Source organism: Eremothecium cymbalariae, chromosome 8 (assembly GCF_000235365.1).
Source record: "Eremothecium cymbalariae DBVPG#7215 chromosome 8, complete sequence".
Taxonomy (NCBI): Eukaryota; Fungi; Ascomycota; class Saccharomycetes; order Saccharomycetales; family Saccharomycetaceae; genus Eremothecium; species Eremothecium cymbalariae.
In genome coordinates this window covers 418,681-445,578 of record NC_016456.1, presented here as the reverse complement: position 1 = coordinate 445,578, position 26,898 = coordinate 418,681, and the positions used below count along the sequence as shown (strand labels likewise).

The 26,898-nt window shown below is 40.7% G+C and overlaps 15 protein-coding genes across 15 annotated transcripts; 7 read left to right on the top strand and 8 right to left on the bottom strand.

The window, feature by feature from the left end:
* Window positions 1–8: 8 nt before the first annotated feature.
* CLC1 (clathrin light chain CLC1) lies at window positions 9–476 on the bottom strand (the record flags this gene model as incomplete). Its single annotated transcript, XM_003648271.1, has 1 exon — window positions 9–476. One exon carries the CDS (start codon window positions 474–476, stop codon window positions 9–11), a length of 468 nt encoding a protein of 155 aa, XP_003648319.1.
* A 319-nt stretch (window positions 477–795) lies between these two features.
* On the bottom strand, window positions 796–2,172 carry TRS65 (Trs65p; the record flags this gene model as incomplete). Its single annotated transcript, XM_003648270.1, has 1 exon — window positions 796–2,172. One exon carries the CDS (start codon window positions 2,170–2,172, stop codon window positions 796–798), a length of 1,377 nt encoding a protein of 458 aa, XP_003648318.1.
* A 348-nt stretch (window positions 2,173–2,520) lies between these two features.
* MRPS35 (mitochondrial 37S ribosomal protein mS45) lies at window positions 2,521–3,834 on the bottom strand (the record flags this gene model as incomplete). Its single annotated transcript, XM_003648269.1, has 2 exons — window positions 2,521–2,964; window positions 3,241–3,834. 2 exons carry the CDS (start codon window positions 3,832–3,834, stop codon window positions 2,521–2,523), a joined length of 1,038 nt encoding a protein of 345 aa, XP_003648317.1.
* A 683-nt stretch (window positions 3,835–4,517) lies between these two features.
* Window positions 4,518–6,377, top strand: MPS3 (Mps3p; the record flags this gene model as incomplete). The annotated part of the gene is made up of 1 exon (XM_003648268.1): window positions 4,518–6,377. The coding sequence occupies one exon, from the start codon at window positions 4,518–4,520 to the stop codon at window positions 6,375–6,377; it is 1,860 nt and encodes a 619-aa protein (XP_003648316.1).
* Window positions 6,378–7,103: 726 nt separating this feature from the next.
* Window positions 7,104–8,468, top strand: TPH3 (Tph3p; the record flags this gene model as incomplete). Its single annotated transcript, XM_003648267.1, has 1 exon — window positions 7,104–8,468. The coding sequence occupies one exon, from the start codon at window positions 7,104–7,106 to the stop codon at window positions 8,466–8,468; it is 1,365 nt and encodes a 454-aa protein (XP_003648315.1).
* Window positions 8,469–8,928: 460 nt separating this feature from the next.
* On the top strand, window positions 8,929–9,309 carry Ecym_8212 (uncharacterized protein; the record flags this gene model as incomplete). Its single annotated transcript, XM_003648266.1, has 1 exon — window positions 8,929–9,309. The coding sequence occupies one exon, from the start codon at window positions 8,929–8,931 to the stop codon at window positions 9,307–9,309; it is 381 nt and encodes a 126-aa protein (XP_003648314.1).
* Window positions 9,310–9,532: 223 nt separating this feature from the next.
* Window positions 9,533–11,140, top strand: CCT3 (chaperonin-containing T-complex subunit CCT3; the record flags this gene model as incomplete). The annotated part of the gene is made up of 1 exon (XM_003648265.1): window positions 9,533–11,140. The coding sequence occupies one exon, from the start codon at window positions 9,533–9,535 to the stop codon at window positions 11,138–11,140; it is 1,608 nt and encodes a 535-aa protein (XP_003648313.1).
* A 141-nt stretch (window positions 11,141–11,281) lies between these two features.
* On the bottom strand, window positions 11,282–14,173 carry MAD3 (Mad3p; the record flags this gene model as incomplete). Its single annotated transcript, XM_003648264.1, has 1 exon — window positions 11,282–14,173. The coding sequence occupies one exon, from the start codon at window positions 14,171–14,173 to the stop codon at window positions 11,282–11,284; it is 2,892 nt and encodes a 963-aa protein (XP_003648312.1).
* A 349-nt stretch (window positions 14,174–14,522) lies between these two features.
* Window positions 14,523–16,694, bottom strand: VTC4 (Vtc4p; the record flags this gene model as incomplete). Its single annotated transcript, XM_003648263.1, has 1 exon — window positions 14,523–16,694. The coding sequence occupies one exon, from the start codon at window positions 16,692–16,694 to the stop codon at window positions 14,523–14,525; it is 2,172 nt and encodes a 723-aa protein (XP_003648311.1).
* Window positions 16,695–17,057: 363 nt separating this feature from the next.
* On the bottom strand, window positions 17,058–17,978 carry Ecym_8208 (substrate-binding domain-containing protein; the record flags this gene model as incomplete). The annotated part of the gene is made up of 1 exon (XM_003648262.1): window positions 17,058–17,978. The coding sequence occupies one exon, from the start codon at window positions 17,976–17,978 to the stop codon at window positions 17,058–17,060; it is 921 nt and encodes a 306-aa protein (XP_003648310.1).
* A 664-nt stretch (window positions 17,979–18,642) lies between these two features.
* DCP2 (decapping enzyme complex catalytic subunit) lies at window positions 18,643–21,213 on the top strand (the record flags this gene model as incomplete). The annotated part of the gene is made up of 1 exon (XM_003648261.1): window positions 18,643–21,213. One exon carries the CDS (start codon window positions 18,643–18,645, stop codon window positions 21,211–21,213), a length of 2,571 nt encoding a protein of 856 aa, XP_003648309.1.
* Window positions 21,214–21,375: 162 nt separating this feature from the next.
* On the bottom strand, window positions 21,376–22,782 carry NCS2 (Ncs2p; the record flags this gene model as incomplete). The annotated part of the gene is made up of 1 exon (XM_003648260.1): window positions 21,376–22,782. One exon carries the CDS (start codon window positions 22,780–22,782, stop codon window positions 21,376–21,378), a length of 1,407 nt encoding a protein of 468 aa, XP_003648308.1.
* Window positions 22,783–23,186: 404 nt separating this feature from the next.
* On the top strand, window positions 23,187–23,531 carry COX23 (Cox23p; the record flags this gene model as incomplete). Its single annotated transcript, XM_003648259.1, has 1 exon — window positions 23,187–23,531. The coding sequence occupies one exon, from the start codon at window positions 23,187–23,189 to the stop codon at window positions 23,529–23,531; it is 345 nt and encodes a 114-aa protein (XP_003648307.1).
* Window positions 23,532–23,885: 354 nt separating this feature from the next.
* On the top strand, window positions 23,886–25,679 carry TOM70 (protein channel TOM70; the record flags this gene model as incomplete). The annotated part of the gene is made up of 1 exon (XM_003648258.1): window positions 23,886–25,679. The coding sequence occupies one exon, from the start codon at window positions 23,886–23,888 to the stop codon at window positions 25,677–25,679; it is 1,794 nt and encodes a 597-aa protein (XP_003648306.1).
* Window positions 25,680–25,959: 280 nt separating this feature from the next.
* Ecym_8203 (uncharacterized protein) lies at window positions 25,960–26,724 on the bottom strand (the record flags this gene model as incomplete). Its single annotated transcript, XM_003648257.1, has 1 exon — window positions 25,960–26,724. One exon carries the CDS (start codon window positions 26,722–26,724, stop codon window positions 25,960–25,962), a length of 765 nt encoding a protein of 254 aa, XP_003648305.1.
* Between the last annotated feature and the right edge of the window lie 174 nt (window positions 26,725–26,898).

Genomic DNA, 26,898 nt, shown 5'->3' with positions numbered 1-26,898 from the left:
CACGCTGATTAAGCTTCTTTACTGATGACACCGGGGGCATCTTGATTACCTTGCAGCCTTAGTAGAATATCCTTGAATTTGGATCTGTCACGATCACCAACAACATCAGCATCATCAACATTTATCAATTGCATTACTCTATCCCAGACAGTATTATCTTGATTGAAGAATTCTTCTCTTTCTTTTAAGAAAGCCTCTGCATCTTTCTTGGACTGCTCTAATTGCTGCTCTTTTTTCTTGTTGTAGATTTCGTAAAAATCATCTATATGTTTGACAGCTTCTTCCTGGAGTCTTTCCTTAATCTCTGCGTCAGATCTATCTCTCTCCTCAATCTCTAATCTACGTCTTTCTTTCCAATTTCTGACAGCTTCACTAGCATCTTCTGCAATTTCTGTTGTATCCGAAAGCGAGCTACTCTTGGAACTTCTTAAGTCACCAAACTCCTCTTCATTCCAATTCTCCTGGCTCTCCTGCATTCTTGATTTTTGATATTTCAGTATCTACAGAATACTATAATAAGCCAACTTCAGCAGTTAGGTGGTGCAGACTTGTTCCTTCCGTTGTGGTGTATTTTATTGAACATCTAATTGTTTCTTCAACAAACCCCATTCTTTATCAATTCCCCCTATTACGAAAATCAACAAGTCACGTGCTAAAAAGAAATCTCAACATGTAGTGAAATGAATGATATAATACGACGATGATATATACGGCATATATATATATATATATATATATATATATTCCAGTAGTGCTGATAGATGATCATCTATAATTTATATTATCTATAATTCCCTATTTAATTAGGATGGATACGTTGCGGCCAATTTCAACAACCTCCTTAGTACCTAAATCGACAACTTTTAAACCTCTTAATATATTATAATATCCTGCAATTATACCAATACAGGACAACTCGAGTTCGTAGGTTTCACCTGGTTCTATTATTGGAACCTTGAAGTCATTAGACAGCAGTATTATACCTTCATAGATTCTTTTTCTGCGGTTGTCGTGAGATTCTCGTGATCTTAGGGAAGAATAATAAACCACGAGATTTAAAGAATACAATGACGAGTTGTGGATCTGTAAATGCAAGGAAAACTTGCAGCCGACTGGAGATACGATCGAATGATTAATGAATTTAAATACCACATTGGATAGTAATCTAGATTGGGGTGGCTGTAGCGATGTTGTAGATCCGGCATATTTTTGTGAGTAACCGCCAAACATCGACACTGAGCCCATATATGGGGTTAAGTACGACTGCGGTTGCGATGCAGGTGGTACAGACAAAGCATTAGATTGCTGCACAGGTTTCTTTGGCGATAAATCCGTGTCCCAAGATGTGATAATTTGATGTTTCTGATCTTTATTCTTCAACTGATATTTGATAACAATACGCCCACGGTGAGGATGCGTCTTGTTTTTGGAAAGTCCATAGTTAATGCTATAACTATCATAATGAGTCAAGACCAGTGGGAATTCAATTTCGGATAGAGGCTCTATTACCACAGATGATAGGCCATCAATCAATTCGTAGCTTATAAAATTTACCGTGATCTCGGGGTCGTCGACAACCTCACGGAATAACTTGGAAGTTTGAAAATCCAGGGACGACAATATCATATTTTTTGATTTTAAAGTGAATTTCCTTAATCTAACGTTCAACAGGGAATGGATATTATACTGCAACTTGATCTCTGCTGGCTCTGGTGAGACGGTTACCTCTTCACTTTTATTATTCCCGAGTCTTACCTGTTCGAAGCTTGGAAGCAAATCGTCATTGCACAAATACTTGGGACTTGAAGACAGCATATCTTGACAAACTTCAGTGTATTGAACTTGGAAAGTAATTTTATTCCGATTACCATTATTCATTACAACATTTGTTCGAAACATATTATGTCGTACTAATTTCGAGTCCAACTTCAAAAGTAACTGTGCTGATCCATTAATATTTTGCCAGATGTCAAAATTATGACTCTCAAATATGATAGCTTCATTAATATATACAGTTAACTTCTTGAACTGAAACAATTCTGCATCAAAATGGAGGTAAATTGCAAGATCTTCATCGAAGATTAAGAATTGACGTAATTCATGTAATGCTCGAATATATGACAACGGCTGGCAATCAAGACTTTCCTCCGATACTGGCAATAGTAATTCCATTTTTATCCGATTGTAAGCATATAAAATTTACCTTTAAGCTAGTTGAATCTCTCGTAGCCTTCATCAGGATGCTTGCCGGCGAACACGCTTTTGATCTGGTTCCAAAGTTGTATTTTTTATTTTATTGAGCATTAAAGAAAATTATATAAACATCATAGAATCATATTATTTAAGCAGAATCAAAGCCAAGTACTCAAAAGTAGTTCAAAAGGATAAGAGCAAGTTGAATATAACAGTCAGACGTAGCAGAAGTTTCTTTTTCATATTATTTACAAGGTTTTATAAAGAATAAAGTATTTACTAGTTGATTTTTTAAGATCAAGGATGCCGTTTCCCTCGTGAATCATGTCATAGATAAACCATTCTGCCCCGCTCGTCAAATCCAATACCACGATCCTTTTTGTTATCACGGTTGGAGCTACCATAACGAAACCCAACTTTTCCAACACTTTTATTAGTGAACTTATACTTAAACCGTTCGCCTTTCAGAACTTCTCCATATATAACCTTTTGTTTCCTGATATTTTGTTCGCTCGTGTGCCCAGTGGAGTGTTCGCCCTCTTGGGCCAACTTATTAAGCGTTTCTGCTGCAGGTTCCAATTCCAGAACATTTGCGGCATCAATGGGGCCAAAGGGCTCTGATTCTGCAAGTGTAAGTATACGTGATGAAAGCGCCTTTGCGGGAACAGGAATTTCACTCAAGTTTTCTTGGTTGCGCGCCTCAAAGATGGGGAACATCTTGTACATAGTCTCAGCCATTTTCTTCTGTTCTGGGGAAATACGATTCTGTTTCTAACTTGTTAGTATATGAGTGAAAAAAAAGTGAAGGGATTAATCAGATCGTGGCCAATAGTCATATTTATATATATGGTTAATGGCTCTCCATCACAAGTATCAGAGAAAAAAGGTAAGATTTAACCATATTATCGTGTCTTAAAGACTAATCGAATTTTTGTTATGTCTCATCATATAAAACCATGGAGTTCAAAATAACTATATCCATAATCCCGTTGGCCAACAAAATCTTAAATTATCCCCCTGTCGAAGCATCATCATCAAAAAACATACATATTTCTCCATCTTCTGCTCAATTTCGATCAACTTCACGACCGCCTCAATTCTTGGAATCTTGAGATTAAAAGTCCGCGAAACATCCTGCGCAGACTTCTTTTCAACTTGAATCATGTGGTAAATTGTCTTTCTCGTCTCCTCATCCAAGATATAGTTGGTCGTACAATGCCTATTCTGTGGGAACGGCTGAAATCTACGAAATCCCTGATTCTCACGAACCACCTGTCCCGTAACCTGAATGCTCTCGTCGGAATTCATCGTCACCTTCTTACCAGTTAAAGGATCAACCAACGACTCTCCTCTTTCGATCTCCGGACTAATATATTTGGGTTCGTGGTTATCAGGCACTGCAAAATACCTGTTGTATGCATATTCCCCCTTGAAATTCTTCGGGCCCAAAAACTGACGCATGGCATATTTAAAATTAGAGTCATGTCTACTCTTGTGGTCAGGTCTCAACGTCTTAAATGGATATGAAGGGTATGCTGAATTTCTTCTAGATGCATATCTCACTTGCTGTCTTAATAGCTGCTGCACCACAGGCTTAGAGCTGCACTCCAGTGCAGAAGACCCAAAGCCAAACGCTACCATCCAAAACTAACCCAACAGATTAACCTACAATCAAAAAACAAACACGATCTACCCAACCCAAGGGTTCAAATGCCTGCCCAAATATCCCTTTCTCACCACTGATGCCTGGAATTCCACACTCTATAAGAATTAGCGATTTTGGAAAAATTTTCAAACATCACCATTAACGGAACGATTACCCGGCTATGAGCTATCCCAGCCCTACCGATCTAGACTCATGGTGTTGAACATGTAGACTCCACTATGGCATGTCATAGGTGTTTGCCGCTTGCATATTAGGTTGGCCCATTGTATAAGTGCTTGGAACGGTGGTGTTACCATGTCTAAGCCTGCCGCGAGCCACCGCAGATATAGACCATTTAATATGGATGAGCGCTTACCAGGGGGCAGCGGGAGGGGAGGGGGGGCGTAAGCACCCTGTGGTTCAGTTCTGATGTAAAAGACGGTGTAATCGTGTAAATATTCTGCTGCTCGAGGCCCAAAGAAGCAGGTGGTGATATGAAGTTTCTGTATGGAGATTTGGTTTGGGTACTGGTTGTATCACGTGACAATATATTATAAGAGAAGGCTGCGATCTTTTACTTGGAAAGAAGGACCCCACTAAGATGGTTCCGAAACAAACAGAGCAGGCAAGGTAGTAATACACGCTAATAGAGCGAGCCGGAGGTATATCAAAGTGGATTATGAGCGGGGATTCACGTCAAAGGTTATACAACCAAAGTATTCACAACGCATATAATGCGTTGTTGAGCCAAAAACGATCAAGTGGTTCAGGTGATTTTCACCATCGGTCTTCCGCGGTTGTGAGCAATAATAATAGCGAACATGAAGTTGGTGATATGAGCGAGTTTAGTGATGGTGACCAACTGAAGGACGAAGCTATGATTCAGGAAGATGACTCTGACGAGAGGCTTGGGGATGGGGAGGATGAGGAGTACTCTAGGTTTAAGAAATCTCTGGTAAATGGTCACAACGATGATGATTACAGATGGTTGGATGACGATGAAGATACAGATTACACGGATGAAGCAGACCAAAGTTTTATCCAGGATGACGAGGGCGACACGTATATATATGAGGAGAGTCACTATGAAGGAGAGCGTATTGGAAGGGAGCGGTGGCTCAAGTGGTTGTTGGGTGGGCTGTTATGCGGGCTATTGGTGTGGTATATGTACGGTGGGGTCTCACCAGGGGCTAATCCAGACTTGTATAAACGGGTCAATCAGTTGCAAACTCAGTTAAATCACTTGAGCCATGACACAGAGGCACAACGAAAAACATTTAAATCTGATTTAGACTCTAATATCAAAATGATTATTCAGCAATTTGAGAAAAATATAAAGCGTATCTTGCCTAGAGATGTGAGCAAGCTTGAATCAAATATTGCACACCTGGAGGCAGAGATGCAGCAAATCAACCAGATGTTGTTAATGGAAAACGTGACCCAGTGGCAACGGGACCTGGTAACGAAGCTGAACGAGAAGTTACCCGATAAGATTCCCATAGTGATGGAGAATGATACAAATATGCTGCTGATTCCTGAACTACATGAGTACCTTTCAATTTTAATAAGTCAGATTGTGCAACAGAGCGTTACATCTTTACCGCAGTTCAAGTTCAATATGAACCATTATATTAAAGAGGTACTGAACAACAATTTTCAGTTTGTTGATAAACAGTATTTTCTGAATCATTTGCAGGAAAGTCTGCTTTCGACTAGGGATGAGATCAAACAAGAGTTGGAATCACGACTATCGCATCTGACGTCCCCAGAGTTAGTTCCTCAGCAAGTTTCGTCGGTACTGCTTAAGAAGCTAGTGCACAAGATATATAACTCAAATCTGCATCAGTGGGAGTCTGATCTCAATATTGCTACGTTTGCTCAAGGAACTAAGCTTCTCAATCACCTGTGTTCAAAAACCATCCATGGGCCTGTAGGCCCCATGGATTTACTACAAGATTGCAATAGCTGCACTTCAACTTATTGGAAGTGCAATTCAGAGGGCTGCAGTTGGGCTATTAGGCTAGAAGAGCCTATGTACTTGACTAAAATTGGGTACCTCCATGGAAAGTTTAGCCATAATCTACAGATAATGACTGCAGCACCCAAAAAAATCAGCGTATTTGTAAAGTTATATGAAGGCGCGCGTGGAATACCCTCCAACGTACAACGGTGGTCGAAGAATAACCATTTCGTCTCCTTAGGCCATTGGGAATATGACATATTCGATAACAAGATTCGCCAAGACTTTGAACTGCCATTATGGTTTATTCAGGGAAAATTTCTGATTCGATCAATCGGATTTGAGATCAATTCTAACCATGGTAATCCTGAATATACGGCTCTCAGAAAATTTGTAGTAAATGCCGTCACACCAAAAGATCTCAAACTAATGGATCAATTCCCTGCTGATTGGAAAATCCAAGTCCCTGACTACTCTGTCATGATAGATGACCAAGAACGCATTAGAGCTTCTCGCATAGCACAACTACACAACTCAAACGAAGTACCGTCATTCGGCGATGACGAAGTTGATACCTAAAACCAGTTGACAATAATAGGCCACGCTTACCGAACGTCGCTATTTTTATATCAGCCTCTTCTCAAAAGCTTATGTGGCAGAATACACCATGCTGTGCTGGCTGTTTATCTTAGTTTCTTTTGTACCTCTAAATCCACAAACAGCAGTACAATTTCATAGGCAAACTGTTCTAAAGTGCACACCCTCTAAACCAAAATTGATTACTCCTCGACCATTGTTGTTATACTACGTCTTTTTTAATCTGTTGTTGGAGATGGTTTTTTCTTACTTAAACGAGGACGTTTTTTAAGGTAATTCAAGAAAATGACGCAAATCCGCAGCCAAAGTAAAAGTGAAAAAACAAAGAAACGATTTATCACCTCCCACACTAAAAGCGAGGCTATATTCCTGGCGCAGGAAGATTATCAATGCGGAATATTAGTTCAGCTGCTATCGCAATATAAGGGTTTTTCTTCGGTGTTTTTATAACGAGGCATTGCTGCGTAAAAGGTGTTTTTTCCCACTGAGGGCATATCTCGACTTTGGACTGCTAAGTTTCTTTATCATCTTAAATTGAAATAATTTTTCTTGCTTCTGAATGGTGTATTATAAATACGACTAACGCTGGAAAAGAAGTTAAAAAGGTCTCGCATCTACACCCATCTGCCGCTTCTTGCATTATAGAAGTATCTGGTACGAGAAAGGCCGAAGAGCACAGAAAGGCATAGCACAGGTAAGTGACTACATATGAGGCTCAATTTTAGAAGGAAGAAGGTTCCAAAGACTGAGGAGCACGCTCCGAAAGTTGAGAATGGGTTTTCGGCAGTCTCTGTCATGGGCCAGTCGGAGCGTGAAAGTTATAAGCCAATCCTCATGTTACTTGAGTCGCAGGAAGGGAAAATATATTTGCATTGGGATAAACCTGCTTTGGAATACAAGAAATGTGGCATTTGTTTCCCCGTTGTGAAGTTGCAGCTTTGTGGGACGGAGTTAACTATTGTGTCAAGGGATGGTATGCAAGAGTCTGATGTTGTGGACACCATTGATATGTCCGATGCCAATCCTTGTTCTCATCTATTCATTTCGGATAATGAACTCGAGTGCAGTAATACATCTAGCTTGGTGGCGGAGGATCCCAAGTTGCTAGTAAGAGTGCAAAGGGCTATTTTGCTTCTACAGTTTGAACGACTCTCTCTTTACAAGTCTCTCACCGCCACTCTTATCTCTTCCTTTGGTCTAAATATTCCTGACATACATCTCATATTGCAGAACACATATCCCTACGAAGACTGGTGCTACATCAGAGTGGACGGAAGCTGGATGAAGGTTTGGGCGCAGGTCGATACGTTTCAAAAGGCTGCTTTAAAGTCAATGCCGCGGTCGGTGAAGTTTTTCAAAGATAACAAATCTCTAACTAAAAAGAATCTTGTGTGCTATATCCAAGATTCTGGTATAGTGGATGAAGTTTTTTTTGTACGTGATCCGTTCCCTGATAGTGATGTATCTACATGCAAAGTAGAAGAAATGGATTCATTTTTGGCGCACATTAACACAATCAAATATATGGGCGAGGTTCACTGGGCTACGACATCGCCAAGTGTAAATAATTCAAGGTCATCTTCAATTTCAGGTGGTTCGCCTCCTTCCCCTTCGAAGAGGAGTGCAGGAGTTCCGAAAGCTATTAATACCCATAGGCGGACTCTTTCTCACCTTTCTACATGGTCAAATCTGTCCGGAGATTCGAGTGAACAATTGAAGCCAGATGCAGATGTATCAGGGTTGCTTATCAAGCCCATTCCCCATGGCGGAATACACCACATGGAATCCATGGTCCGGTTTGTCATACCAATGTACGACTGTTTGGGATTATACGGCAGACCATTCGGCTTCAAGCTTGATCATGAAGACATAGATTCATTATTGTTTGGCCTCCCAAAATTACCGAATATTGATTACATGGCCCAGGAAGAATTCGAAATGTTTTTAGACCAGTCGTCTGATACGCCCACGGCATGGCGGGATCTAAAGACCTTCCTAAGTTCACGCATGAAAGACCCTAGCAGATCCCAAATGCACTTTAAAACTTTAACTTATGCGGCATCCATATCTTGAGTTAATTCTAAAAATGCTTTTGCAGACAGATCTCGACTCTTATCTTACTAAACTTAGAGCTATAAACCCCATCATATATCCATAATCAACTCTTCACAGCCTTCTGCACAACAACTGACGCAGCATCATACACCGACCTCCATTGCTACTGTCATCTACAGTGTGTATTATATATAAACGTAGCCAAATCAAATAACAAAAGCACTATTCAAATATTATATTATATTATATTGCATCTTATTTTCGTTACAACAGAGAGGGCTGTTCTGTCGACCACAAAGCCGTTCGTTTGGTTTTCCCAGACCATCCTCGACATATCTTTGACGCTGGCCCTCTTCCGCCAAGCAGAAACCCCAAAAACCAACGAGTATCTCCTACTCATGTAAGTAATCACTTTATAAACCATCATGCCTCCACTTAGAACTACCAAAGGAGCCCTGATCCAATATATCCAAAAACAATGACTCTCAACATTATCATCTTACGACTACTGCTTTTTGTCCTACGGCAGTCCTACGCCAGCATTCCCTTCAGCCCCATGATAACTGACCCATACTTATCTTCTACATTGGAACCCTACATGGACGACGCTATCGCATTCCAAGACTACCTATCCTCCCATCCTGATGAATTCAACCAGCCAGAACCAGAAGTTGAAACCACTGACTATTACGTAAAGGGCGCTTCCTGGGTCCGCTTAGAAAAGACAGAGTTCAATAACTTCATCTCAATGCTAAAGAGAAGACACGGCCGTGGCATTATCGGCAATGGCATAGAGCTCGACGAGGACAGGCTATTCCTACGGATGGAGGAAACTAACCTCTTTGATGGTCTCTTGTAGTTTCCCGCCAGCCGTTGGCACCAACTAAAGTTTTTAAGCATTATACACATCACGTGACACATATTAGCGGTTTTCTAAAGCCAAAAATTTTGCCACCTAAATAAAGCTTTGATACTTCCACATACATACTACACAATTCAAGTTCAGGTTGGATATAAGTACGTTTATTGAGGGCATTAACGTTAGCTTAGTTGTTGGAATTTGTGTTTAAATCTAGAGGAAGATGCAGGCGCCCGTTGTTTTTATGAATACTTCGCAGGAAAGAAGTAGTGGACGTGAAGCTCAGATTTCTAATATTACTGCAGCGAAAGCGGTTGCTGATGTGATCCGGACGTGTTTGGGGCCCAAGGCGATGTTGAAGATGTTGTTAGATCCGATGGGAGGGTTAGTTTTAACGAATGACGGACATGCTATTTTGCGGGAGATAGATGTTGCACATCCGGCTGCGAAGTCGATGTTGGAGTTGTCTAGAACTCAAGATGAGGAGGTTGGTGATGGTACGACGACTGTGATTATTTTGGCTGGGGAGCTTTTGGCTCAATGTGCGCCATATATACTAGAAAAGAAGATCCATCCTGTGATTATCATCCAGGCGTTGAAGAGAGCTCTTGGAGATGCATTGGAAGTGGTGAAGCAAGTTAGTAAACCTGTGGACGTGGACAACGACCAGGCTATGAAGAAGCTAATCCATGCTGCAATTGGCACTAAGTATGTTAACCATTGGTCTGAAAAGATGTGTGAGCTTGCTTTGAATGCAGTCAAGATTGTTCGTGTTGATTTGGGTGTGAATTTGGAGGGAGAACCTAATTATGAGATAGACATCAAGAGATATGCGCGTATCGAAAAACTTCCAGGTGGTGACGTTATGGATTCCGAAGTATTGCATGGCGTGATGTTGAACAAAGATGTTGTGCATCCTAAGATGTCTCGTCGTGTAGCGAACCCTCGTGTTGTGCTTTTGGATTGCCCTCTAGAATATAAGAAGGGAGAGTCTCAAACCAACATTGAGATTACTAAGGAAGCAGATTGGAACAGAATTTTGCAGATTGAGGAAGAACAAGTTAAAATAATGTGTGAGCAGGTTTTGGCGGTCAACCCTGATGTAGTCATCACGGAAAAGGGTGTTTCAGATTTGGCCCAGCATTTCCTTTTAAAAGGCGGTTGTAGCGTGTTGAGAAGGGTCAGAAAGTCTGATAATAATAGAATTGCCAGGGTTACTGGTGCCACTATTGTAAACCGCGTGGAAGACTTGAAAGATTCCGATGTGGGCGTACAATGTGGTTTGTTCAAAGTTGAGTTGATAGGTGACGAATACTTCACTTTCTTAGAAGAATGCAAAGCACCAAGAGCTTGTACAATTGTTTTAAGAGGCCCATCTAAGGATATATTAAACGAAATTGAGCGTAACTTACAGGATGCTATGGCTGTTACTCGTAATGTGATGCTCTCCCCATCTTTGTCTCCTGGTGGTGGTGCTACTGAAATGGCCGTATCCGTTAAGTTAGCTGAACGCGCTAAGCAGTTGGAAGGTATCCAGCAATGGCCTTACCAAGCAGTTGCAGATGCAATGGAATGCATCCCACGTACTCTAATTCAGAACGCTGGTGGAAATCCAATAAGAATATTGTCACAATTACGCGCCAAGCATGCTCAAGGTAACTTTACATATGGTATCGATGGTGAGGCTGGCAAAATTGTTGATATGGGAGATTATGGTATTTGGGAACCAGAAGTCATCAAGCAACAGAGCATAAAAACTGCTATTGAAAGTGCCTGTCTACTTCTAAGAGTTGACGATATTGTGAGCGGTGTTAAAAAACAGGAGACATAATCTGCTTCGCATCTGATTTATAATATTAACTCATTAACACTTATCCTGTATAATAAAAATAAGTTCATTTTTAAAGATCAGTGAACCCTATATATATTATTTTAGGCAATCAGACACCTAAGGTGTCTGCGAATGGCTCACTTATTGTTTAAATCTAGATAATTCAGATTCTAGTGTGAGGATCATATTTCTCAATTTGGTGCTCGTCTCTCGTTCAAGATACTTTTCGATTTGTGACCTGTGGTTTTCAAGTTTTGAAATTATAGGAAGTTGGTCTCCATGTTTACCACTATTCAGTAAAACATCAAATAATGGGGCCCATATATCTTTCTTCCAATACCTTTTCAAGCTATTAGATAACTTGTACGTACCATCTCGAAATTTAGTGGTCTCAATATATTTACCAAATAGCATTGCATGTATGATACCTGCTAACCCATAATAATCTGCTTCATAACTCCATGGTTTACTTTCCCTCATTTCTGGACAATCCTGCTGATCAGTGGCCCAGTTTGCAGTAAACTTGGTTCCCATTGGGAATAGTGTTAAATCAAACGATCTACCAAAATCGATTAGAAAGATACCCTTGCTGGACCAACCGTTCTGGCCATAGGGATTATAATCTCCCAATAAATCGCAATACTCGAAACGTATCATACAATTGTCTGGTTTTACATCCCCATGAATTATTCCAACTTCATGAATACACTGTATAACTTTCATCAACTCAACAGTAATAAACATACATAAACATTCATCCAATGGAGACCCAGATCTTCTTTTCTCCAGATTGATTAAGTCTAATATAGTGCCTTGGCTAGCGTAATTTAATACCAAGTAACTTTCATCTTGAAAACAATGCAATGCACCAACGTTTATAATTGATTTCAAAATTATGGAACGTTCTAATCTCTTTTCAACTTGCTTCAAAATATAAAATTCCCAAACGCTTGCTGGTTTTTCAACTTTCAAAGCCCTTAATTGTCCAGTGCTTGATTCAGCCAAGTAAACAGTGGCATACCCACCTTCACCTAATTTGCTACGGATACAATACAAATCATTCGTTTTCTTGAAATCGACAATTGGATTCTTATTAACATTCTTCGTGACTTTATGAATTTTTTTTAAAAGGGCGCTCATTTTTAAAGGTTGTGTATATTCGTAGTAATTTTCGTAAGTATATAAACCCGGCTGCAATGACTGTAGCAATTCTGTCCTTAATGTATTGCTAAGTGGATTATTTACAATTCCCTGGTGAATTATATTTGGATCCTGAGGTTGTGTCAGAAAAGGCGAACTTTCGGCTGTATTAACTGATAACACATCACTCTGCCTTCGGAATGCTCCTCCATCCTCCTGACTTGTCATCATTCTGAAAGTGGACTCCGTACGTTCCTGAATAGGTGTCATATAATCTTGAAGTTTGCTCTTGTAAGTTGGTGTTATAACTTCCTTTGATGTTCCCGAATCTTTTTGTTCTTCATCTCTATATGGAGTTGTCTCAACGTCAGATGGTTTAACTTCTGTTAAATCATCCATATTCTTCCTTGTAAATTCCTCTGTAAAGTTCTCAAAAACGGCAAATTTACTAGTGGTATCGTCATTATCTGATAAGTGCTTAGGATCTGCGTAGTTTTGGTTAAACATTGAGTACACTTCTTTCATAGCGTCCTTTGAAAACATAGTAACAGTTGGTGATCTCGGTTTTCCTTCAGAATAATTAGTATTGTCCTCCACATTTTCGTCCTTCAAAGGAAGAATCGATGTGGTTGTTACCTTTTTGTATTCAGGCGAATTAATTTCTATTTGATTTGGGGATGAAACATGTTGTGTGGGAGTCTCTACCTTATCTTGCAATACAGGTTTTCTCCTTTTGTTCCTGTTTGGAGTGCTCCGGTTGGGAGTAGAGTGATTCACCTTAGCACTATTTTTCTTATAGTAAACATTTCTAGCGATTGCCAAAATCTCCTCAATGCAAAACTCCTCACCATCAGCCGGGTATAGAAGGTTAAAGTTACAGTCTATCTTCTCGGGTTTTCTTCCAGCTTGTTCCAAGATTTTGTACACTGGGTCACTTCTTCCCAAGGAATCCTGAAATATGGGAAGTTTTTCAATGTCACGCTTAATTACAGGTAGCTGCGCTAATTTTTCAGTCTTTACACCTGATGTGATTGGAACTGACTGCAGTTTGTTTTCTTTCCCCCTCTCCTCCTTTATATCTATATGCTCCCATCCCGATTGCTTCCAACCGATGCCTTCCGAATCCTGTTGTAATTCATCTTTAAAGATTTGCATCTTGCCACTATTAGAAGAAGCCGGCCGTCTAACTATAGGATGCCCTTGATATATTTCTGATCTTCCTCTACCCAAAATAAGATCAGAATTCAATTCCGAAAGGTCTTCGGTAGAACGCAAATCATCAACCCCATAACCATCCTCATGTAATTTTTGTTCCACCTCTGTTAAAGTCTTTCGAAGTCTTTGTAAAGGTCTAGAATTATGTTCAATACCACGTTTCAAAATATGGAGGGCATTGCCAAACTCCCTACGTTGGCAAAGCAAGTTAGCAAACTCCTCATAATACAATGCCAACTTCTCTCCAATCTTCCTCCTCAATAGATGCACAAATATGTCCTTTTTTTCTTGCAACCCATGCACAAATAATTCAATATACCAGATCCATATTTTCAAATACCTAGGATCATTTTTGTATATATCAACGTCCTTAAAGTAATTCAAACAACGTTCCATTATATCCACCATCCCACTTTGTTTATTTGTGGCACCCTGAGGGTATGCATCGTTAATCCATGATATATAATCAAGATATAACTCCAATGGGTCATCTATTTCCTCAAGTTCCTCCATAAGTCGCTTCTCATATGACAGTCTTATTTCTGCAAGATCTTTTATAGATTGTTGTAAGGACTCACTTAGTCGTTTTGCAGATCGACCATCTCTCAATGGAACAATATTTTCTTTGTGTGATTCCAAGTCATCAAAATGGGAAAGCTTAAGTGATCCCTCGGACATTGCCCCGGCCCTATGCTCTTATACCTGTACTTTAGCTCCAGATATTACTAATCTGTGCAACAGATATAATGTATGTTGTTCATGTTTAGAAGAGTTTTTAAGACATTAGAGCGCGTTAGTAGAAAAACGGCATCACCGATTTTTCTCAAAAATAGGTTTAACTGTAAAGTAAAGTAGAAAAGCATGAAACTCAGATCAAAGACCTGTTTATGGTGATTCTAAGGGCATATATACCCATTCAGAGCATCGATGTTATATTTATATTGATGTATCTTGTAAATACCTTAAAATACAAAACGCCATCACTAACCAGGTTTTTTATTGAAATATATGCATAGAATAAAACATACTAAATTAAGTTACAGAAAAACGAAAAGGCAATCGATACAAAGAGCAGCCCGAATACCATTGGAGGATTGTATGTATCCTCGTAATCTACAGCCCTTTTCAACCTGATGTTCACCACATGTCGGCAGTAAACGATCGTGCTGCTGATAAGTGTGGCAAGGGCAGTTATAAAAAAGCCAATAGATGCAAGCATCGTAATGCGAGTGCCATATGTAAGCATTGTTGTTGAAATCCCAGCCAACAGTAGAACAATATTGATCCAGGATAGGAACGTTCGCTCGGTTGCGAAGTAAACTTTTGGCTCAACCCTAACAGGGACACATATAGATTTGCCTGGTGGTGCTCTAACCTCTGTGTCAAAAACGGTATCCTTTGGTACTTTGAAGAACTGATCGCCATTTAGGTAATGGTCCAGCTTTGCGTACAATTTATAATATGTTCTAGAAAACATATTACTGGCTGAAGCAATTTTCCGTCTCAGTCTGGCCGAGTTAGTACTCACAGCGACAAAATTCGGGTTGGTGTTGGCCATTCGGTAAGGGTGCGGATCAGATTGCTGTTCTAGTGCGCCGTATCCAGTTCTTTCCTCAATGTCTAACAGGTTTCGAGTGACGGCTTGACTTTCCTCGTCAAAGGATTCAGTGTCATTATCATTATCGTCATCTTCTCTGGTTGGTCTGGTGATGTTAATTAACGACTGTATTTGGGGTTTTCTTATATCGACATTCATTTGTGGCAACCAATAAGGAATGGAGTCCACCCTTTCATTCAAAAGAGTCGCTACACCATGAATGAATTTTGAAAACTTTGGAACTGGTTCTACTAAATGAGAGCCTACCAACTCACGTACCCACTCGGGAGGTTCCGTTCCTAACTGGGTTTGAAGTTTGACCTCCAAGACAGCATATGGAAACCTTTCTACATCCATTTCGTTCAACTGTTTGAAGGGCCAGTCAATTCCAATATCCATCCGTCTCCAATTCTTATTTGTCCTATCATAACCATCGAAATTGTCTTCCCTTACCATCGTTAGTTCTGTATCTAGAGAAATACGAACTCGAGCATCACCAGGTAACTGAAATGCTGTTCTATTGTAAAACGATCTCATAACAGGCCTCAATTGTCTCTTTATGACGGCATACTGAATCTCCGAAGCCAAAGCCTCCAAACTTTCAAGCTCCTGTGGACTTTTCTTACCTTCGTGACGCATTTTAGCAAACGCTTGTTCGACAGTATAATCTCCCCTTAGAAAATCATTGACATAACGTTCTTTTAAAGCAAATCTTGCCTTTACTGACTTCTCACCAGTCCAATCCTCCCTGTGTGTCTTTCTCTCGACAAAAATGGTACTCGATGACATACCGCCATACCATCTCAGCCTATGTGCCTCAGCACCTTCGTCTTTCCTCAGACGACCATAATAAAGATCAAGATTTTCGTTATCAAAGTATATAGACGTTATCGCACTATCCTCCTTTTCAAACTCTTTGTTCGTATTGAACACAAGGACAGGAAGATGCTTTAGGATGATAAGCTTCAGTTCCGTAATGTTTTCCGGGTGAACCCAATATTTGGTAGTTTGTCTAACAAAGTTTTGCTGTTTACCACCCGAAGTCGAGTCTCCTTGAGTTGGATTACCTTTGGTACGAACCAAATCATACAATCGAGAAATCTTAACCACCAAATCATCGTAATTCTCCTTGAAGAATGGCTTGGCATCCATACACACTTGGAAAATAGGCTTCAATATAAACTTCGTCTTCTTATCATGCTTTTTAATTATCTTTTGAAATCCAGTGTAATTCAACCTAGCAAATTTCGCCAAATCATGTACATCAGCAATAATATCCGACAGCTCCTCCTCTAAGACCTCAAAGTCCACCGAAACAGCGTCCTGTGACGATTTCATCGAAGGAGAAACCGCAACATGAACCTTTTCCGCCGCCTCATTAACCCGCCTAATAACCTGGTTATGTTTCACTTTACAGAAAGTATAGATTTTATCCAACTCGCCCTCTAACGACTCTAGAAACTCTGTTTCTAAATCCGATGTCCATATCCCGTTGTTCTCCTCCAAATTTTGTTCCAATTCAATCTTCAAATCATCATAACTAATGTAGTAATAACTATATTCCCTAATAAGGGACCTATTCAAATGTTCACCAAACTTCATTGCAGCCCCCTTTTATGGGATCAATTCCGCAAAAATATCTGAATTAAGTTAAACTAATACCAATGCAAGCAGAAACCCTTTCTAGCACCATATACCATCGGTCTATAAAGGAAGATGTGTTCCTCGGAATGACTTGAAGTAGCCGTATGATTCACATTCTCCTTCCCTTTTATGTATCTGACAAGCGGCCTCCGTCCACACAACTTTAATAAAAATCATTAAAAACCACGTGCGATTTGATCACGTGATCAATACGATTTAGTGGCCATATACGTTTATGCATATCATGGATATGGGTACGTATGTATGTGTATATATGTGTATATCATGGGCAGGACGGGTAGCCTGCTACGGGTGCATATTCTATTGAGCGGAAGGAGCAGCAGGAAGAATGTAGATACCCTTACGTATGTTGCGCTCGATCAAGTCGGGGTTTGCAGCGTGCCTGAGCACACCTGCGGCATTGAGGACCTCGAGGGTATTGTCTACTAGTTTGTATCGATCATGTATTTCATGACATGCATTGTTGAATCCAACGGTGGAAAGCCATTCTCTAGCATCAGCTTCTGAATAGTCGAATTCGGACACTATTAAAGCGATTGCTTCTTCGGGATTTTCTTGGAAATAAGCTATGCCTTGGGATAGAGCAGAGGTGAAGAGACATGTGGGGGTTTCGGGAAGGACAGCTGATTTTACCAGGACCCACGATGGCCATGGGGTGTGGATATTGCCAACCATTTTGATTTCTTTGGACTCGTAGTATTTCTTGCTGGTGAAATATTCCCATAGGAAAGCGTCCGCGACACCTTTATCAACGGCTTCCCTAAGGCCGGCGAACGTGTTACACAACGGATGGCTTTCGAAGGCAGACTGGTAGTTTTGCTGCAACGCCAACACAAAACTCATAACGTAGGATCCGCTGCCAATACGTGATACACCAATCTTGGCACCATCTAGGTCCGAGAGAGTTGTAATATCGTCACGTGACACGGATGTAGACACAGCCCAGTTCAAAGGAGACTTGACATAACTACCCACAATCTGGTAACCAGGAGACACTGCATCTTCCGGAGTATCAGCAATTCCTCTTACAAACGCTTCCGACAACCCGACTGCTATGTCTAGTTCCCCCGCCTCAAGCGATTGGATAAGGTGTCCCGACCCACTGGGATAGGGGGTTAATTCAACGTCCAAACCATGTTCCCTAAAAAAGCCCTTCTCTCGAGCAAATATTATAGGTGTGCTAAAATGCTCGGGGATATACCCTACTCTGACTGTGACCATTCGCTACTATACCGGCTCTGGCCCTGATATCAAATATCAACCACTGTTGGATGTAGCAGGCAGATGGAGATGGATAACAAGTGAAATATTTTCCAATGCATTATACGGTAGCATATCTAGTCACGTGACATGATGGATTCTACATCTGTTCGCAGGAGCCAGTAGCCAGTAGCCAGGAGCCAGTGGCTCCTGGCCAACGCATTGCTGACTCGTCTCATCGACACAACAAAAGGAAGCATTGCACACTACTTAAAACAGACCTCCTGCAAAAATTCCCATCGACAGGTTACACATGGCGAACTACAGCCAACAGCACCATTTCCGACCGACAAGTAGAACTAAGCCCAGCGCCTGACCGAGGAAACTGGCCAATTGACGCCAGCCTTCTCCCTTTTCCAGCCTTTTTGCATCAGCTCTCTTTGTCTGCCGTTCTAAAATTTTTCACTTGGCCTTTCGGTCTTTGGAAAAACTGTCTTGGTGATAAAAAAAATTTGGGTTTATGATCAAAAACCTTTCAAAAGTTGTTTTCCCCTTCTCATTTAAGCCACTTTTAACTTGATAACAGTATTCTATATAGGGTCTTAGAAAGGATAGGAGATATCATTCTGGTTAGGTTTTCAAAGAAAGGTTTATAAAGAAAGTTGGAAGAATTGGATTTAAACAAATGTCGTTACCGCTTCGATACCCACTGGATTCGGTGTCGTTTGAACGGGCACTGGAAGACTTGATTGTCAGGTTTATTATTAATGTGCCACCGGAGGATCTAGCGACAGTTGAGAGGGAGTTATTTCATTTTGAGGAGGCTCAGTGGTTTTATACTGATTTTATTAAGTTGACAAATCCACATTTGCCTAATTTGAGGATTAAAACTTTTGCATCGTATGTAATTTCGATGTGTCCGTTAATTTGGAAGTGGCAGGATGTGAATCCGGATGAAGCTTTACAGAAATTTTCCAAGTATAAGAAGTCTATTCCGGTGAGGGGGGCTGCGATTTTCAATGAGAATCTGAACAAGATTCTATTGGTGAAGGGGACGGAGTCTGACTCTTGGTCGTTTCCCCGGGGAAAGATTTCTAAGGATGAGGATGATGTGGATTGTTGTATTAGGGAGGTTATGGAGGAGATTGGGTTTGATTTGACGAGTTATATTGACGAGGATCAGTATGTGGAGCGTAATATTGGGGGTAAGAATTACAAGATTTATCTTGTGAAGGGTGTTCCGCAAGACTTCCCATTCAAGCCTCAAGTAAGGAATGAGATTGAAAAGATTGAGTGGCAGGACTTCTGGAAGCTGTCACGTTCTATCCATAAGTCCACGAGCAGCAGATACTATTTAATGAGTTCGATGCTTAAGCCTCTTTCTTTGTGGGTGAAGAAGCAGAAGCAGATTCAGAATGAGGAGCAGTTGAAACAGTATGCGGAGGAGCAGTTGAAGTTACTTCTGGGTATTGGGACTTCGCAAGATAATTCAGACCCGGGGAGAGACTTACTCAACATGTTACAGTCGTCTGTGTGGCAGAAGAAGCCAATAAAGTTGCCGGATGAAGAGTCTCAGACGTCCATGTCTACTACGTCTGCGCCTGCAACTGTGGTTGCGCCATCTACTGCAAATAGTCAGAACATATTACAGCCTGCTGCAACCGCTTTCTATGGTGGTTACGCATTTCAGTTCCCACAGAATCCGCTTCCTGGAATGCAGACATTGAACCCATTCCCATTTGCTAATACTTTCCCCCAGAGTATTTCGTCTCCTGCTTCGTATTCCATTGTTCCGCAACAGCAACAGCAACAGCAACAGCAACAGCATGCTTTACATCATGCAAATTCACCACAACAACAACCAAAACAACAACAGGAACTGCACCCCAACCTACAATTACAGAATTCACTGCCAGTGTTACAATCCCCTCAAACACCGGTTGTAAAACCAACCGTTCTGGAAGAAACGAGCAATAATTCGAAACAGCTATTAGAGCTTTTGAAGAATCAGAAAAAACCTGATCTGGAGCCGGAGCTGGAACCTGAGGAAGAAAGTTCTGCCAAAACGCTGTTAAAAATTCTCAAAAACTCTCCCAAGGAACTATCGAACCGTGCTCATAAGACTAGTTCTTTTACAAAAAATGGACCCGCCACTCGAATAGAACGCTCTGTATCCGAGCAGTCATCTGACAGTACAAATGCAGCAGGCTATAGGGTAACGAAGCAAAAAAGCATTTCCTTGTACTCTCCAAGGTCTTCATTCTCTGACGCTACGTCACCAGACGAAGTTGCTGATCAGTATGAAAATTTTGAAAGCAGTTCCGAAGAGGAGGATCTGCAAGAAGACGGGGAAGATGATGAAGATGATGAAGATGATGAAGATAGAGAAGACAAAGTAGTGTATTTTAACAAGAAGCAGCAAGACAGCACCACGGTTATGGAAATAAATTCATCAAAATCTGAACTCTATCCCTTGGATGGGTTTTCACACGCAGATAATAGTGAGAATTTATCCACTAGGTCCTTACAAAGTGATGCACCTGATAGATCGAAAATAAAGCCAAAGTTTAAATTACTGAAGCGTGGCGAGAAGCTCGCAAATAATAATTGCGATAATAATACCAAACCTGTAGAGACCAATTTTATACAATTTAAAGATCAAAAGGAACCGGAATCAGAATCCCAACAATCGAATGCATCAAGCAATGAATTCCTCTCTATTCTACGCAAGTCTAGGATTCAAAATCAATCACATCTTTCAGCGTCTGAATCAACGCATGGGTTAATGCCCAAGACATATAACTCCAATTCTGCGCAGTTTAATAATCCCTTGTTTGGTGCTAACCAGTTGAAATCCGAAGAAGACATATCGAATGACCGAAGCTCATTTTCAAAAGAAAAGAACACCAATGAATTGTTAAGCCTTTTGAAACGTCCGCAATTTCATCTAAGCGAGCCACAGGTTCCTGTGATTTCGCCATCAACCAATGCTTCGTCGGAGAACCCAAGCTTTTATGCTCACTTACCATACGTTGTACAGTCATCTAAATGTGAACAGTTTTCGTCACCTCAACCACCATCGCAGACATATTCACCAAGTTGCTCTGCGGTTTCACAGAAAAACTCTAAAGATCTCTTAACTCTGCTCCAGAAACCAAAATCCGAATCACAAACCCAGTCTTCGCAATCAATGTCTGTGACTCCTTCACCAACTCTATCACCTGCACAAGAATTACTGGGCTTATTGAAAAAGTGAGATGACTACATATTTGTATACTGAACTAACAAGAAATAATGGGAATGAAAAGTGCAGATGATATTAAAGAATATAAATATATAAATAGGAATGATTGAAAAATCTATTGTCATATTTCATTCATTCATTCACTCATTCAGTTTTGTTGTTTCATGCGTCATTTTAGCCCTCATCATTATCAGTAAGTACAAATTCTTCCAATATTTCAGCCAGTTCTTGTTCCCCTGTGGCTGGCCAAATTATGTTTCTATTTTTAAAACCATTTAAAATAACAATGCATCCATAACACAACTGCGCATCCTTACCGGCGCACCATATTTGCGCTTTTAAATTTAAATTAGCAGATTGCTCACCCAGTTGGCTTTCCCACATTTGTAACAATTCCTCTTCTTCTTGTGTTTCTACCGGATGGCCTTTATTCACCGTGATAGCCTTCAACCAAGATGGTCCGTCTACATGAACATTGCTGTGGCACAATATACAGCGGCTATCTTCTGACAGCATATTTACAGGTTTATCAAACTTCCCACCCGTTTTCACAACAGTGGAAATCACATTCGAGTAATCACTCTCAATCGAATCAAAATATTGCCTCACCAATTCATTAATTGTCAAATTTTTTGCCATTTTAACTGGTTTGGGGTTGTCACCGTGTTCATATAGCTTAGTAATAAGTAGAGTGTCTTGCAGATCATAGTTGTATATATATGGGCCTAAACCAGATATATGGCAATAAGCATCTACCTCTGAAAGAAGAACATCCTTTAATGGATAAAGATTTTTAAACGTAGAGCCAAATTCCGAATCCATATCGGTAGTATTCAGCTTCGTAGCGATTTCTGAACCTCGTCCCTTAACAACTAGTGAGATGATCTCATCGGCAACCCTGGTCATCGAATGACCCCACAAAATAGCCTTCATTCCCCTTTGGCAGGCATACGACTTTATTAGATGCGTCCTAACCATACCGATAACATCTTCGCAAGAAGACTTATTCGGGCATACGCTCAAAAGGTCCGTCAAGGAGTAAGTAGATCGATGCTCCACACATTTCGCAGTATAATCTTCGTAGTCTAACAGAATTGAATGCATTTCATCAGCATGAGTGAAAAACTGATTTACATCTAGTAAGGAAAAACTGATGCAATCCAGATTATCGCTCAGCTTCTCCTGCTTCAGCCTATTCAACCTATACACCATATCATACAATTCCCCGGCAAAATAACAAACCAAAACATGAACCCTAAACCCCACCTTTCCACGATGCATCTCCTTTTGCTCTGCCAGAACCCTATCCAAGATATGCAGCATTGCCAGCGACGACGAACCAAGAGACAAAGGAACCAAAACGGTAGAACGACCATTTTCTGAATCTGCCTCCTCCGCAGATCGCTGCTTATCAGCATATAATACTTTAAAAATATCCTGATAGTACCCATCCAGAACCAACTGCTTGCGGGGTTTCAATGAGACAAACCTAACAAAGCATTCATTGCAGAAACTATCCTGTCTAGAAACTACCGATGCCACGTTTTGTTTGCACCTTCGGCACAACTGAACCTCTGCCATTATTTTTTACCCTTTACCGTCACAGTTACCCATCAACAGAGCACTCTAATCCTGGCGATGAGCTTAAAGAATACATCAACTATTTTACAATTTGATATAATATTTCACGCAGGTTCTTTTGAAAAATTTCAATACTTCTACCACTAAACACGTGACTATAAATCATACAGAACATCACCACTACTTCGAAGCCCCAACCCACATACTTTCCTTAGAAACAGCTAGACCACCCACCGCTCTCTAACATTGCTACCGCCATACCCAGCATAGTCTACAAGCCCCCAACCTTCCAAAACTCGTATCTTGCGTCTCCCTCGCCCGGAAACCCGACAACCCTACTTCAGCTACAAAAAGAACTGGCACAGCCTACACACAACTCTACCACATCAAAACTTCGTTGCCAAATGTCCAAAGAACCTCCCAAAGACCATATCCCGTCCCAATCACCCCCAAAGGGAAACGTCGTAACAGACAAAACCAAAGTCAACTTCACCCCGACCTCTAACGACACCTCCACCTTCCAGTTCTACCCCGATGACCCCGAAGCCACTCTCAACAGATTCAAATTCTACAGCAAAGGAGCCAGTATGTACTACGACCCCTGCGAAGAATCTTCAAAAATGTCCTTCAAGTGCCTGGAACTAAACAACTACGACAGAAGCCTGTGTCACGACTATTTCGACGCCTACAGAGAATGCAAGAAGCAATGGCTCAAAGCAAGAAGAGAGGATAACTCTAAGTGGCAGTAAAAATCCCATCACACACAATCCCAAAATCCTTGTATAATACATAAAAATTTTCACTTCCAACTACATATAAACCCAATTATTTACACTAAAATACCCCGCGACCCTCCTGAACACTACCACCACCTACCTGGCCCTCCCCCACCACCATTATCCCGGAAGAATCTCGAGTTTTACTAATCTCTTCTATACCGGGAACGCTATCGGACATGAACACAAAAATTTTCACCGTTTTTTCACCATAGCGGAAAAGTATAACGAACCGAGTACTCAAACGACTATCGGTTGCTAAATAATAGATCTAAAGCAGGTGTTTTTGACTTAAGAGAGGTAGATTATTTGATCAGCGTTCACATCATGTCTTCCGACAACTCTTTTGCCGGTTTTATCTCTAGAAACAAGACAGCTATTATTGCTACCGCGGCAGCTGGTGCATCTGCTGTCGGTGCTTACTACTACTATCAACAATTGCAACAACAAGTTGAGTCGCAAGGAAAAGTAGGAGGAGTCAATTCTCCTAGTGGAGAGACGAGATATGGAAAGAAGAAGAAGAAGAGGGCTAACAAGAAGAAATATCCAGTTGATTCGAACGGGGAGCCTGATCTATCGGGAGTTGATTCGTTTACAGAGGAGCAGAAGGAGAGGTATTCGATGGCAATGAAGGATAAGGGTAATGAGTGTTTTAAGGAGAAGAAGTATGAAGAGGCGATCAAGTATTATAGTTGTGCTTTGAGGCTGAAGAAGGATCCTGTATTTTATTCGAACAGGTCAGCTTGTTGGGTGCCATTGAACAAATTGGAGAAGGTGGTTGAGGATACTACAGCTGCTTTGGAGTTGAAGCCTGATTATTCCAAGTGTTTATTGAGACGGGCTACTGCCAATGAGTCGTTGGGTAATTTTGCTGATGCGATGTTGGATTTGTCTGCGGTGTCGTTGTATGGTGGTTACAATTCGCAGTCTATTGAACCTGTGCTGGAGCGTAACATGAACAAACAGGCCATGCAGGTGTTGAAGAGGAAGCTTGCGGATGGGTCCAAGCACCAATTACCATCGAACACCTCTTTGGCATCGTTCTTTGGTATTTTCCCCTCTGAGACTAGTTTTGCTAACTACGACGAGCAGTCGGAGGCCGATAATTTCTTGTTGAAGGGTTTACGTTGTTTAAGTGAAAGGAAAACAGGGTCCTATGAGATGAGTGATGAATATTTCAACAAGGCTGCTGACTTGTTATCTCTTTCTCATCAAGCTGACTCAGAAGATCCTGCTCTCAGAATGAAGTTGGCCATTGCATTGGAGCATGTGGGGATCTTTAAATTTTTGAAAAATGAGCCCTTGGAGGCCTACAAACTCTTACAAAAGGCTGTTGATTTGCACCCAAGACCCAATTCTTATATCTACATGGCTCTAATCATGGCCGACAAGGGTCAAACCGATGAATACCTCCAATACTTTGACAAGGCTTTGGAATTAGCTCCTAATTCTTCAGCTGTATATTATCATCGTGGTCAAATGTACTTTGTTACTCAGCAGTTTGAAAAATCAGGAAAGGACTTTGACAAGGCAAAAGAATGTAATCCGGACAATATATTCCCATACATCCAGTTAGCTTGCTTGGCGTACCGTGAAAACAAATTCGAAGACTGTGAAACCTTGTTTAGCGAAGCTAGAAGGAAATTCCCAACTGCTCCAGAAGTTCCAAACTTTTACGCAGAAATTTTGTCCGATAAGGGTGATCTAGAAAGTGCTTTAAAGGAATATGAGTTTGCTAGAAAGTTGGAAGATGCCCAGGAAGGAATCCATGTAGGCGTTGCTCCATTAGTTGGAAAGGCCACCGTTTTAGCAAGACAGTCCCACTCCGGGGATTTTGCTGAAGCTACTGCGTTATTCGAAGAAGCTTGCAAGAAGGATCCTAGATCCGAACAAGCGAAGATTGGTTTAGCACAATTGAAGTTACAACAAGAACAAGTTGACGAAGCTATTCAATTGTTTGAAGAAGCAACAGATTTGGCCCGGGCTTTCGAAGAGAAATTGCAAGCAACCACTTTTGCTGAGGCCGCCAAGATTCAAAAAAGAATCAGAGCAGACCCAATAATGAGTGCGAAAATTCAAGAGACGTTGGAGGCTTATCGAGTTCAAGGTGTAGTTTCTTAAACGATAGAATAAATATCATATGATCTTGAAGAAATCAATTATGGTATGATCACGTTTTAAATCCATTTCTATGTCTGTATATAATGTTATTATTCATTCCCTCTCCCCCGCACTTAATTCTTCAAACAGTGTATGTAGCTTTCAGTCAATTCTCTGGAATATATAATAGAAAGCTAGAAAATTAAAAATAAATGAATCTATTTATTCCATTTATTACCTAAATCTCAGACTTTTTTTTAGTTATACTAAAAGGAAATGTATTAGGATCGAAATGAGACAATCATGCAACTCTGGGGCGCTTTATATTAGAACTATCTTCTTTTTCATTGTCCGTGTTGTTACGTCTCTTCACAGGGCTTTGCAGTTCAGAATACGGAACTTCAAAGTCATCCACCAAGAATGGAAGTCCTTCCCTCGTATTATTTGAATCATGCTCTGTCGAATCTCCCCCCGATCCACAATCTTCAAGGCCAGACAGAGTAATCCTCTCTGCCAACGGAATCTGAGATTCGTACGGAGGCTTCTGTATAGCCTGCGATAAATTATAGGAATGATGAGGTGTACTTGGTTGCTTTAACTGATCGAGTAGCTCAATACTACAAATCGGTTCCTCATAAAGAGTTCGACCTGAAAGTATTCGCACTATGTTGGTGATCCCAAAATGTTCCTTGACATTGCTCTTATCGATACATCCCTTCTGTTGCAAATACACCTGAGCTGAAAGAAATGCGGTTCTGAAACTTTCTAAAAAATTAGAATCAATATTAGACAAGTCTACAATTCCAGTCTTCTCAAAATTAATGATTATCGCCTTCATTGTGGTTTGGTCTCGCGCTCCAAGTCGTTCATATACCAATTTTTGCCAATCAGGGAATGAATCATGATCGGAATTTATCGATAAACTATCATCGTCTGATTCAACCTCACTAAGAATAAGAGGGGCCGGCTCCGTAGTCTCCAATTTCTTTTCATCTTCAGATTCTTCAATGTTCGACATCATTTTGAATTGGTTATCAGCATTCCTTCTGCTTCTAGTTTGCAACATATTATTAAGCAAGCTTCTTATTATTGATTGAATCTTCGATCCTCGCCACTATTAACCTACAAAAACTTTCGCCCCACAATTTTGAACTCTATTTATATCAAATATTTAAACTCATTTCGTTCTAAAGTTTGTGGTTTCTGACTGACGCTGACGTTGTCAGCTCGTTAGCATAAA